The 14,228-nt window shown below is 40.4% G+C and overlaps 1 protein-coding gene across 1 annotated transcript in view; it reads left to right on the top strand.

Moving 5' to 3' along the window:
- MTUS1 (microtubule associated scaffold protein 1) overlaps positions 1-14,228 on the top strand; it is a 151,566-nt gene that overhangs the window by 36,084 nt on the left and 101,254 nt on the right. Inside the window, 1 exon segment of the mRNA XM_082444492.1 lies at positions 11,819-14,070. Coding sequence (XP_082300618.1) covers positions 11,974-14,070 — 2,097 coding nt within the window. The 5' untranslated portion in view covers positions 11,819-11,973.

Here is a 14,228-nt window from a genome sequence, read left to right as displayed (position 1 = left end):
AGGAAAAGGCCCCTTGCAGCTCAAGTTTGTGTTTCTTCGTGAAGCCTGTCTGTAGTCTTACTGGCTTCTCCCAGGGCTCAGCCTCAGAAGAGCTAAGCTGTTGAGGGTTTTAAAAGGAACTAAGACAACAGCCTCATTTGATAAGAGGCTTCTTAATGGAAGGAGAAAACAAGATAAATAGAAAAGGTTCAAAGTAATCCTTTTACATAATTCCTTAATTTTTATCATATGTTCAGAGTTTAAGAAGATAAGTAGTGCTAAAAGGATTATATGAAAGAACAGCCCACTCTTTTCTCAGAGGCAATCATGTTTCTTCCTTCTTCACTATTTCTTTTATTTACTTCCATCTTTTAAATCAAAATATGACTATGAATAATATCTCTGTGATCCAAGTGGTGTGTTATGATGAAGTTTCTTTCTTGTACAACTATTTTTTTCTGTTTACTTTTTTTTTTTTTTTAATATCTGGCAGAAACAGCTCACATCCTTCAAAAGCACTCTCAGATTTCTCTCAGTTCAGTTTTTCAATTGGTTAAAACTTCCCAGTATTGATTAGCTCTGTGTGTTTTCCTGGAGACATCCTTGTTGGACCTCTGACTTCCTCCTGCCATCCAGGTGTAGGACACAGCTGTCACCCAGGCATTTCTGGGGATTCCTTTCTCTTTTCTCCTATTGGATTCTCTGTTTCCTAGATAATAATCCTCCTTGGTTTCTTTCCTCACATTGGCAGTGTTCATAGATTCCCAAGAAAGCATGTAGGAGAGGTAAGTGTGATGCTTTCTGTGCCTAAGAACCCCTTTATCCACACTCATGTTTGATTCGTGGTTTGGCAGGATTGGAATTCCAGTTTGAAAATTTCTCTCAGAAATTTGAAGATATCGCTTCACTTGTCTTCTAGCTCTCAGTTTTAATATAGTAAAGTCTGTCATTCTGATACCTGGTCTTTTGTAAGTCCTTTTCTTCGCGTAGGAGTGAAAAGGTGGGCACAACACCAGACTGCTTAGCGTTGCTACCTTCTAACTACATGACCACAGCAAGTTTTTTAACTCTCTGTGCCTCAGTTTCTTCATGTGTGAAATGAGGATAATCGTACTTTATGCCTCTGAATGCTTGTTTGTGGATTGTACAAGAAGTCATGTAAATCGCTTAGAACAGCTCTTTGTGTGTAACAGTTGTATATTGGCTGCTATTCGTCACTATAATCTAGCTTTTCTAAACTGTCATTGACATAACAGTGGTCAAATCTTGTTCATTTACTGTGTAGAACAAACAATGCACCTCTTCAGTCTCGAGGCTTTAGTCTGTCAGCTGTAGGAAGAACTTGTATTATTTCTTTGATTATATTTTATTACAAAATTTTTTCTTTTCCCTTTCTGATAACACTATGAGTTGAATACTGAATCGCCTGGATGAATCCTTAATTTAAAAAAAAAAAAAATCCTTTTTCACTTTTGTGCGTGTCTTTTGCTTAAATTTCTGAGCTAGTTTCTTAAACTTTTTCTTCTAAAGATTTTAATTATGGCTTTCACATTAATTTCTGAGCATTCTTATATCCTGCTTATATTTTTTTAAATATCACATTTTTTGCATGAGTATGATGTATATTTCAGGCTATTAATTACTGATTTTCTAACTTTTCTTCTCTTGCCTGCATTGCCTCAATTTCCTCTGAGAATTTTTTTTTCTTATTTGTTTTTCTTTTATATCAGAGAATGTCTTCAAATATTGGGTTGATGCTTGGCTTCCTTTTTAAGGTTGAGCATCTAAAATTCTAAGGAAACTCTGTGTTGGGGGTAGGGTTTACCCCCCAGTGGGCGGCATGGTAATGTGAGACCTCTAGTGTCAGTTTCTGTAGGTCTTGTCTCTGGACTTTGTTTCTGCAAAGAAAGATCCTATCATTGTTTGCATGGGGCCTCTAAGCCTGGTGATTATAAGCTTCTTATGGAGCTGAGCCCAGGAAGTGGGCTGGCAGTCCCACCACTCAATTGGAAGAATTTCACTGTTTGCACCCACATGCCTCACCCGCAACTTCTTCTGGGTCTGCTAGCTCTAAATTTGGAGTGTGTCACCAGTTTCTTCTAAGATTATATGGCTGTTTCCAGAGTCGGGATAGTTGTCTAAATGTATAGGGTTCAGGTAGGTACCTGGGGGAAGGAGGTGTTTAGTGGATCCTTACAGAGAATTACGAGGCCCCCCCCCAGCTCCCTTCTGTTGTTTGTGTGTCTAATTCCTGGGTCACTCTGGGCTTCTGCAGCCTGTCCTGCCCTGCACCCTGCGGTATGTTCTCTGAAACCTTGTTTCACCTCTCTGTGCTCTAGTAAGTCGGTTCTGCCTTCAGATATTGAGGTTTGTGATTAAAGTGTCACATAATAGTGAATTTTTGTTGTCGTTCTCATTTTCTTCTATGACTGTGTTAGTTCCTGTTACACAACATAGTGATTCAGTTTTCCTATACATTTCAAAATGATCACCACGGTAAGTCTAGTTACCATGCAAACACAATAAATCCTAAGGACCCAGGTCACCTATGGATGTTCTTAGATTCCATGGAAAATCAGGGCCTCTGTGACTGGCTTAGACCTGTCAGAATTTGCCCCTGAGCTGGGATGGCATCTTTTCCTAAGTTATATGGGGCAAGGTGGATGTCAGTACAAGCTGAGGGTTCTGCTGGCAGGGAAGAAGGGCAGGATGAATAGCGGGTAAGCACCTACTGTAAGTAGTAGTTATAGACACAGGAGCCCAGGAAAGGCTGGAGCAACAGGAAGAGACCTAGTGAAGGGATGGGACTAGTACGTGGCCTTTGGGATGGGTGGGATTGATGCACTTTCCCATTTCTTCAGAGTCTAATCAAGGATGGTGGTGGTACTCTGTGGACATTGAATTACCAGATTTCTGATCTTGCCCTTAAAATTGCATTGACACTGATAGGATTTGTTTTGACTAATAGAATGTGCTTTCAGATTTATTGTCTTGACAGCTATGTCAAAGTTGAACTTGTTGACAAAAATTCACTAAATGGGCACCCAGTGTCAACTAGTCTTTTTTTTTCTTTTTTAATTTATTTATTTGTTTATTTATGTATTTTTTGGCTGCGTCGGGTCTTCATTGCTGCACGTGGGCTTTCTCTAGTTGCTGCGAGCGGAGGCTACTCTTCGTTGCGGTGCGCGGGCTTCTCATTGTGGTGGCTTCTCTTGTTGCAGGGCATGGGCTCTAGGCATGTGGGCTTCAGTAGTTGTGGCGCTCAGGCTCAGTAGTTGTGGCTCGCGGGCTCAAGAGCGCAGGCTCAGTAGTTGTGGCTCACAGGCTCAGTTGCTCCACAGCATGTGGGATCTTCCCGGACCAGGGCTCGAACCCATGTCCCCTGCATTGGCAGGCGGATTCTTCACCACTGCGCCACCAGGGAAGCCCCCTTTGGGTACTTTTCTAGCACCTCTGGGCAGGTGACAGTTTGAAGGCTCTGACGGGTGCGTTAATTATATTAACTCTGGCCACTCTGTGCCCAGGGCTTAATTTTACTTTCCTCATTGTGATCTCAGATGATATACAGCCATGTTGTCCCACAAAGTACAGTGAGATCCAATGGCAAAGTTAAGTTGCCAGTAACATAGTGATGCCTAAATATGAATATAAACCTCTACCACTGTCATGTTCCCAGGGGAAAATTGTAGGACTGCCTAACCTTGCAAGTTAAAATCCAAATATGTTAAAGAAGTTAAAGTCCAAAATCAAATTCTCTTGGCCCTTTCATACATTCATTAATTCAACAACTGTTTATTAAAAAACGACTCTGTGTACTCTTCCAAGTGTTGGAGATATTTAAAGGGAAATAAACCAGACCAGAGGGGGGAAAAAAATCCTGCCCTTCTGGAGCTGACTTTCTGCAGACTTTGAGTTAAAAGGCCAGAGTTAAATTTCAATAAGCATCCTTACTGGTATCTTAGTCTGGTCCTATCAGGCTAGAGTGGTCTTGAAACCTAGATGGAGTTCATGTTCTCTCGGCGGCCACAGTCTGGGCCGCTTCACGGGAAGAGGTGTCATTACTGCAAAATTGTGCTAGTTCAGCAGCCAGTGTGTGACGAACACACTGGCGGGCACAGAACTATCTTGTTCCCTCCCCCCCGCCCCCAACCCCGCTCTTCCCAAACTACCACATTTTGAAAACAGCCCAATCCCCTAACCCTGAAATAGTCATGCAGGGAGTGTTATATCTGAGCAATAGTTTCTAAAACAGTTTTTGGTGTTTCCGAAGGTCATCGTGCTGCACCAGGAGAGCCCCGTCTAGGACACACCTTTCCCTCTCTTCTAAGCAGTCATTTTCACGTTTGTGCCATAGAGCTATTTCTACTGTCTCTTTCTCTGGATTTACTTAAATCTAAGAAGCCTGAGTCTTAGGGAAGACTTACCCCTAGTATTTAATTATCCAATCTAGTGCTAATTGGAAGCACTTTGTTTGGGGGCGTGTGTGACTTGAGACTGTGGAAAAGCCACGTGGATTCCAGCTAACCCCATCCACTTTCCCCCCCTGGTCTTTGAATACAGAGTGGCATTCGGGATAATTTGTCTAGCATTACCGACCACATCTGTTGTTAATAGTTGAAAGCTGGAAACATTCTAGGAACACAGGAACGCACAGAAACCTTCTGCTTTGCCATTCTAACGCCGTGAATGTATTCCGTAGACCACCGGTGTCTGACAGGGCCTGTCGCGACTCTCTTCCCCGCGGTTGTGGTTGAGCCTCACCCGAGCTGCCGGGCGGCTCGCTGCTGCCGTGCTGTGCCCTCCGAAGCCTCTGCTTTCCACACACGCCTGCCAGGGGTGGTTCAAGGTGCAGCTGTGTGCCTTGCACGGGGGGGCGGCCTGCTAACAGCCTGCCCTGGTGCCGGGACTCAGGCGGCTTTGTGTCGGATGTGCGTCCCAGGCCTTGTTTTCCCCAGGTTGCGGACCTGGGCAGCCCCCTTCCGTGGAGACAGTCACCCACCCAAGGACAGCGCTGCTGTGAGCTGGAGTTTCTCACTCAGGTCAAGAGAATGTATGGTCTCAGGCTTAAAGCCTGTCGCCCGCTCTGTGTTATTTTAAAACCAACGTCCCAGCTGAAAAAGGGAGCCGCCAGTGCGCTAGAACCTCTGGCCGATGCCTTGAACCTAAGCACGTCCACCTTGGCCGCGGTAGAAGCCGCAGTTACCCCACATTGTGTTTTGTTCCTGCACACTGTACCCCTCGTTTGTTTCTCATGGTTTGTTGCCTAGTGTAACACATTTGCGGTTTTGAGAGGGCCCAATAGAGAATACCTTGTTTCCGCGACTGCTCTTCAGAGCGGCTGAGCTGGGGGTTACCGTACGCACGGCCTCCTGCAGGGGCTGGCGCAGAGCCGCAGCCCAAAGCCCCGTGAGCTTCCTTGGGTTGCCGCAGCAACGGTAGCCCTTCCTGGGGGATTCTGTGGTTCCCCCCCCACCCCCCATTCAGCAACTGAAGGTAAATGTCTGGCTCTCAGGGGCCCGGCCTCCTGGACTTTGTTCCGGAGTGTGTCCAACACGTGGTCAGGGTTGGCTGTTGATTCTTGGGTATTATCCTTGCCTTCCTCCTCTCTCTGGTTATGAACCATTCAAGGAATAAGAAACACAGCAAGGTGGATAGATGATTATAGACGAATTATAATTACAGACTATAATTATAGAATTTCATCTGTAATTATAGATTAGTTACAGATGAAAGTGAGTTTGAGGGACAGAACTGCGTTTGAGAGACACTTCCCCCGGGTCACTACGGCGCAGATGACAGGGCAGGCCTCCCACCCTCACTGCCCCCTTTCCACTGTAGGGGCGGGGCCTGTTCCTGGTAGGGGCGGGGAACAGAAGAGAGCTTGTGTTGTCTGTGGGCAGCGGGGCTGGGGCTAGGGTGAAGAGAGTGAGGCCAGCAAAACCTTAGTGCATTAAATGTTGTTTATCTCGATCGCTATTTTTAAAAATCAGAATTCATGTTAAAAAATATCCACGATGAATAAAATCTCAAAAATTTAAAGGAAAGACAGGGTCAGTATTACTGACTTTTCCCTTGCCTCAGGCTCCAGGGGGACTGTTACTGAGACTGTCTTATATTTAGTGCCCACGGCAGATGGTACCCTCACCTCATCCTAGTTCTTGCCCAGCTAGTTCTTCCTGAATTTACAGAATCCATTTAAGTCACTTTCTTGCTTCTGGATGGAGTGAGTAAAAGGACAGAAAAACGGCAGGAATGTTACACTCACTGAACTCCCTCCACATGGAAGGAATAAACTCAAGTAGGATTTAGAAGCAACATTTTCCACGACTATAAAAATTTTTCAGTTATTTTCCATAGAGGGAGTATTAGCTATCTGAGAGGAAAGTGCAAAAGCATAAATTAAGGCTTCAAAAGTAAGGAACGTCCGTTTCCAGTTAGAGAACATATTATAAAGTTGGATGTGAGGGTAACTAGCTCTGACAGTACAGTTGTTCTGTTGATCTGGTTGGCCAGGTGGGCGATCTTTTCCCAGAGCTCCCTGCTACATCCTTGCTACTCCAGGGATGGTCCATGGGCCAAAAGCTTCACCATCACCAGGGAGCTGGATAGAAATGCAGAATCTCAGGCCCCACCCATGACCTACTGACTCAATCTGCATTTTTTCAGAAGCAGCCAGTTGATTTATACTTGTTTTGTAAATTATTTAAAGTTCAACTTTGTTGTGGAACGTCCGTAGCCTTCATTTATAAATTCATTAAACCGACTCTAGATTTCCCCCTACTTAAATGGCTTCACTGGAAATCGTTATGCTCTTAGGAAACCAACGACTAGGTATGCTTGTACCAGTACTTTGTTCCTAGGTGTAAGATGTACTTTACTAAGCTCAGTGCTTGAGGAAGTTGAGTTTGTCAAAAGGTAGGTTGCAGGAGCTAATTTAGGGCTTTAACCCTGAATTGTGAAAAAAGTAATATGATGAGGCTTAGGGGTAAAATTATTAGCCACCTTGAATGGTTTTAACAGGAGGTAGAGCTTTATGAATTTATTAGTAACACATGCAGGTGACTTTTTGTTCAACTGCTTTGTTTTTGACTTTAGAATAAAATTTGTAGTTTAGGTATTGTGCATGTGTCTTTTTGTTTTACAGTACATTGAAGATTAGGTAATATTTTGGGTTTTAAAGCCTCGAGAGCTGAACTACAGTTGTGATTAGTGAGTTCTTAAAAACTTAAGACGACTGACATGATTCTGTGATTTAAAGCTGTAAGTCATGATTGTATTAAACAACTGGTATGCCATATATTGACATAAATAAGCAGTAAAATTAAAGTTGTTTATGGCTTCAGAGAAATGTGACTTGTGGAAACAAATTCTTTTATTTCATAATTATCATATGGGATAGCAAGTTTAGCTGTGTTAAGTTCAAATTATTGGGTTAGACATTACATGTAATAGGAAGATGTAGAAAATACCTACTGATGTATAAGCCTCTACTGGGTTTATAGTTCAGTTGACAAATAAGGCACATAACTATTGTATAATCTAACAGTAAGCTGCCATTAGCAACTAATTTGGTCCAGCCATGGAGTTTATTTCTTAGAAGTGGTTTCCTCATTTTACAAATGAGGAAATTTGAATTGGATCTCTAAAATGTCTTTCAGTATTAATGACAATGTTAATGAATTCACTTATATGATAATGGATTTTTATCTGTGGGGAACAATCATTCTTCTTAAGCTAAGATTTAGAAACTAACCTTATTTTTTCCCAAAGGTGTTGAAATAGCTCAAATCTTGCACTAGTAGTGCTTTTCATTGACCATTTCTTTTAGTACATACCTATCAGTTTTTAACCTTAGAAATCATTATTGAAATACATATTCTGCTAATCTTTTTATTCAAGAGGAGCTACCCTCTCATATTCTCAAATCTTAATAAGTAGGGAAATTGTTCTCTCGTACAAATTGTTCTCTGAAAAAGATCTCTTTATTTTCCCAAATGGCTCTCTTAAAAAAGGAAATTTAATCATTCTACTTTGTTCTGATAGATGATGCTACTGAACGACAACTTGAGACATTAACCCTTTGGGTGAGAATGATTTAGTCCAACCTTCTCTCTTTTTCTCTTCTTTAAACATCTTTGATTTTGCTTTAGTAAAAAACGTTCCCAAGATAGTAACTTTGAAGGCTTTACAAATTACATTGTAATCGTAGAAATATAAAGACATCGCGTCATGGGTCAGGTGAGATTAAGTCAAAGAATATGAGTCCAGCACGTGGTAGAAATGTAGGTACTATTCTTATATGAGGAAAGGAGTGAGATTGACCATAAGAAAACAAGGCTAAATTTTAATTTTTTTTTTGACAGAATTCCTGAGGGAAAGCTGGTCATCCCTTTCCTGCCCATGGCTTTATGTCTGTAGTGATGAGATGGAGACTTGAAGCTATTTTTTTTCCTTAGTGAATGTTGAGGTTGATCTTCCAACTAATCCTGGAACCGATAAGCTTAACTTCAGAATTTGTTTGGTATCCAAATCTCTGTACCTCTAATTCTTTACTCTTATCTACAAAAGTAGAAGAGACTTCAGTAAATTTATTTCATACCAAAATTCTCCTTAAGTATTTCTTCAGAATACATTTTTGTGTGTGGGTTTTTGTTTGTTGTTGTTGGCCGAGCTGCGTGGCTTGCGGGATCTTAGGACCCGGACGAGGGATTGAACCCTGGGGCCCGGCAGTGAAAGCCCCAAGTCCTAACCACTGGACTGCTAGGGAACTCCCTGTGGTATTATTATTATTTTTTTTTTTGATAGCTTTGCTCATCAAGTTTGGGATTTTTTTTTTTCTTGGATGTGTGAATTAAAAGAAATTATAAACCCAAGTGTGCTAAGCAGTCATGTGAAGGTTGATGGTTTCTTTACTTTCCTATCACTCTTTGTAATCTACTGAATTATTTTTAATTTTTTTTTTAATATTTATTTTTATTTATTTGGCTGCATCGGGTCTTAGTTGCAGCACACGGGCTCTTTAGTTGTGGTGTGCGGGCTTAGTTTGCCCCGTGGCATGTGGGATCTTAGTTCCCGGACCAGGGGTCGAACCCGCATCCCCTGCATTGGAAGGCGGATTCTTAACTGGACCACCAGGGAAGTCCCAATCTACTGACTTATAAATCTAAAACATTTAACCTTAACTTTAGTGGAATTTCACAGTTGTTAGAAATGTTTTTGTATTACAGTAGCTTGGGAAAGTTCTTGGGGGACAATGCTGAACAAAATGCACAAGCTTTAAAAGAAAACTCAGGTTGTATACGTTTATTAATATATACATTGTTAATAATCCTGCCTTTTTATTCTATTAATGATTTGACAGACTATATTAAGAGCCTTCAAAAATCATCATTTGACTCAGTAATGCTTTTATTTCCAGGAAGTTTTTCCAAAGGCAACAATCAGAGGTAGTCAAAGATTGCAAAGATATTTAGTGCAGTGCTGTTTATAAATAAATAATATTTAATAATAAATCTAGAAACAACCTAAACAAAGAAGGACATGGAACTGGTGGTATAAATTATCCTATTATACATTTATTTAAAAAATAACTTGAGATGCTTTGACATACAAACAATTTTCTTTACTTTTTTTCAGTTTTTTTAAAATCATATTTTGTATACTTTGAAAGAGTGAGCTCAGGAAGTAAAGCTCCATCAATTGAATTTAATGACTCTCTTTATACAGGCAAACAACTTCTACGATTTATGTTAAATGCGCCTGTTTGCAGTGCTCCTGTCTGCTTATACCAGGATCTCGTAAATGAATATTGGCCTTATGGAAGCATAAAGGTGTAGCATATTTCGTGCTTTGTGAAATTATACCCACCCCGCACGTAACTCTAAAAAATGAATATATGGACTCTCTGATTTAAACATTTAGCTCTAACCTGTTTTATACCCAAGGATTAAAAATATAATTTGTGTTTCATAAAAACTTTTATTAAGGTGCTAGCCAAAATCTGTTATTTCAGTTATTTCTTTATTACCTAAAGAGCTATGGTGGGGAAAAAGAGACTAATTTAAATTTTCTACCAGCATATAAATCCTATAGCACTTATTTTGGGATCAGAATCTCTTGTATGCGTGTGCCTGCGTGCTGTTGACATAAACATTGCAGCCTTTCTTCTTGCCCCTGGTACAAGCTGGTTTCAGGATGCATGGCTGGAAGTCCAGAGCACTGTTAGCAAAGATACTGATCCTTTGAGTTCTTCCATCGCTCCTCTTCTCCTCATTGTATTTAGGTCACTGAAGTATGTTTGAATACAGAGAAAAGATTGCAAAATAGAAAAATGAGATCTACTCTTAACTTACAAATTTCTAGGTTACAGAATGTCATTTTTTTCCTCATGGATATTTTATTTCTTCAGAACAGAACCATGATACCTGGTTGACATTAAATATCAAGATTAGAAAGTCAGTTCAAGCGAATGTATATCTACATGAGGTATTTGCAGTCCTAGCTTGAATATTTGGGCCTTTCTTAAGCACTTCAGTATAATCAAAAGCATAATAAAATTTTAGTTTTTTGCAAAAATCCTTGGATTTGAAAGCTTTCATGGGTTGTTTTTAATGATTTTTTAAAAGTGTACAATTCAATAATTTTAGTATATTTATAGCTCTGTGCAACCATCACCATAATCATAACCCTTAGAGCATTTTTATTACCCTCAAAATAAACACATTCCAATCAGCAGCCACTCCTCGCTCCCTTCCCTCGCGCCCCTTCTCAGCCCTAGAGAACCACTCATCTACTTTCTATAGATTTGCCTATTCTGGACATTTCATGTAAATAGTATCCCATAATATGTAGTCTTTTGTGAGTGGCTTCTTTTACTTATATATTTTTTTTACTTTTGCTCATAATATTCTTTTATTTATATTTTAAGTCATAACATTGTATCCATGTTGTAGCATGCATCAATACTCCATTTGTTTCTCTTGCTGAAAAATATATTCCGTTGTATGGGTACACAACATTTTGTTATCTGTTTACCAGTTAATGGACATTTGGGTTGCTTCCACTTTTGAGCTGTTATGAATAATGCTTCTATTACACATCATGTACACTTTTTTTTTTCTTGGTGACCCGTAGGGAGACCGAACCATGTACATTTGTGTACAAGTTTTTGGACGTATTCCTTTCGTTTTAGTAGATACCTAAGAGGAGAATTGCTGTGTCGTACAGGAACTGTGCTCAACATTTTTAGGTACTTTCAATAGAATACCACTTTAACTATGAAGAAGCAACAGCTTTTCTTTTTTTCAACTTTGAAATGGAGTGTGTTTGAGAAAGGCAATGAAAACGGGAAAGAGAAACGCTAGTGCCCTAAATCTTCATTGATCTTTAGCTTATGTGCTGTGCCTGCTTAATCTGTCTGGAAGTCATTCTTCATGGAAACAATAGGGGACTCTTCTGAAAATAAAAAGGGCATTATTTCTAATTATGTTGGGACAACAGGCATAAATTGGGACCGTCCTAGGCAAATTAGGACCAAAAGTCACTCTGTCAACCAAAAAGAAGGAAAGGCTATTGTCAGATTTGGCTTCCTTCTCTATTATGGTGAGTAAGGGCAGAGGCATCTCAGATGGGAGGGGGCAGTTTTAGCAGCCCATTCTGCCCATTTCCTCAAATGAAAAAGTATGTTTGAAAAGAGGGTGATTCTTTAGCTAATATCTTAATCACCCCTGTCCATAGTTGTAGGTTCTTTAAATGTAAAAAGAAAGCAATTGAAATTAATCAAGTGATGACTTGTTAATTTTCTAATATTTACTTGAGTGAAACATTTTATTTCTTCCAGGGAACAACAAATCATTTCAAGTTCAAGACATCTTAGACTAAGAAACTTTCAACTGTGCTGAAAAACTTAGGAGATGGACAAATTTTTCTTCCCTCTCATTTGAAGGGTTTTAAAGAAGAAATAAAATGGCAGAGGTTTAAAGTTAATATTTCAGGATGAATGATGATAATTCAGATGACAAAACAGAAGAGGAACTGCAGTCCTTATTTATCAGTGATAAAAATGGAAACACATACGCATACAACCAAAAATCACCATGTACCCAAAACTCTTCAACCAATAATGTGAGTTGGAATTCTGCCAACCCAGATGACATGGTGGTTGATTATGAAACCAACTCTGCTGTGGTCATTGGTGAAAATATTTCTTTAAACCCTCAGTGTGTTGAAGTACTTGAACACCAAAAGTCTTCAGGTGATTTTGTTAGTAAGGAGATGTTAGATATGCACAAGGATTCCACATGTCTGTCTTTTGCACATGTTGTAAATACAGAGGAACCCAAAGATTTGCATAGCAGTTGTCATTCCCTAGAATCATTTCAGGACCAGAGCATTGAGACATCTCTGCCTTTTGTGTGGAATCCTAACGATGATGATTTGAACTGTACAGAAAACCCTACTGCCTTGGCGCTAAACCAGACATTTGACATGAAAGTGGATAATTGTAACTGTACCTTCATAACACATGACAGCACCGGAAAGAGTCAGTCTTTGCCTACCACTGCAAGCCTGCAGCCAACCAGCGTGAGAAGTAGAAATACATCTTCATCCTGTTCCATTCCTCCATCTTCCCATTCTGATAAGATATATGTGAGAGAAATGAGTTATGATAGAGACAGCTTCGAAAACCCTCAAGCTACAGCATCACAGGCCCAAGACACAACTTACACAGCGTTTTCTGACATGGTGATGCAAACTGATGTTGTTCTTCCAGATACTGCAAATCACTGTCACTGTTCTTCGGGAAAGGTCACCAGTGAGTACCCAGATGGGGCACAGCAAAGATTAGGCGGAGAAAAGGAGATACAAGCTCTAACACCAGTTTCTCATGGTATGGACGTTCCCAATGGGTCTGTATTACAAGAGTTCTTTTGTTCGTCTAAAGATGAACCAAATAGTGAGAGACATTCACAGAGCTCATATGGGCAAAAGGAAGTGGGCCAAAATGTAAGAGAAACAGTGTCCAATTGTCTTGTAGATGATGAATGCCCTTTACTGGTGCCAGCTTTTGATAAAAGCAAAACCCAAGTGCTGGACCCAGAACATCAAGTCACTGTGGCTAAAGACACACCAGTTGCCTCTAATGAAAAGGATTTGGGAACCCGAAATCATACTGTAGAATTGATACCGAATAGCCCGCCAGGACAAAAGGTGGCTTCATCATTTGAACTGACTTGGGATGCAGATGATATGGTCATTAGTACAAATAACATAGTTTGCATGTCCACGCCAGTCCTAGAACCCACAAACGCAACCTTTTCTATCTCACCTATTGAAGGGACGGAGAAATGGAGTAAAGTGCAGAAGAGTAATCGAGAGCTTAGACGTTTACCAAACTTGAAGGGGGCACCGATGAACATGTCTAAACCTAATCTAGGAAAATCAACCACCAAAACGAATAGCCCCCTAGGCAGCAAAGTTAGAAAAACTGAAATTATAAGTTACCCAAGACCAAACTTCAAGAATGTCAAAGCAAAAGTTGTATCCAGACCAGTGCTACAGTCCAAGGACCCTGCTCTATCAAAGGCTGCACCCCGGCCTCAGTTAACTGGGGCCTCACCACCCTCATCCGTGTCTTCCTCAAGACCGTTGACAGCTTTGAGAAAAACACCAACATCTGACTTGAATGCAGACACAAAAGCAGAAATCCTAATTAACAAGACACATAAGCAGCAATTTAATAAACTCATTACGAGCCAGGCTGTGCATGTTACAACTCACTCTAAAAATGCTTCACACAAAGTTCTAAGAACAACATCTGCCATGAAATCGAATCAGGAAGATGTTGACAAAGCAAGTTCTTCCAATTCAGCGTGTGAGACTGGGTCCGTGGCTGCAGTTTTTCAGAAGATCAAAGGTGAACTCCCTATTAAAATGGAAAGCACAGAATGTTTGCAAATGTCCTATACTTCCAACATCGATAGGATTAGCCCTGAAAACAAGGGTGAAAAGGAAAATGGAACACTGATGGCAAAACAAGAGCTAAAAAAGGAAATTATGAATGAGACCTTTGACTATGGTTCTTTGTTTTTGGTAAGTGAAATTTTTGCCCGCTTCAGGAAATGGTGGTGGAAACGGAGAGATGTATTAGCAATTGCTTATCCACCGATAGTCAATAATATTGCTGAACTAGGTGTGCAGATTTGCTTTCAGGTATTGCTGTGTTATTCAGTAATTCTTTGTCTTGTCAG

This window comes from Balaenoptera physalus, assembly GCF_965194825.1.
Source record: "Balaenoptera physalus genome assembly, chromosome: 21".
In the NCBI taxonomy this organism is placed as follows: Eukaryota; Metazoa; Chordata; class Mammalia; order Artiodactyla; family Balaenopteridae; genus Balaenoptera; species Balaenoptera physalus.
Note: the sequence above shows the minus strand (reverse complement) of the source record. Positions and strands in the feature narration are given on the sequence as shown.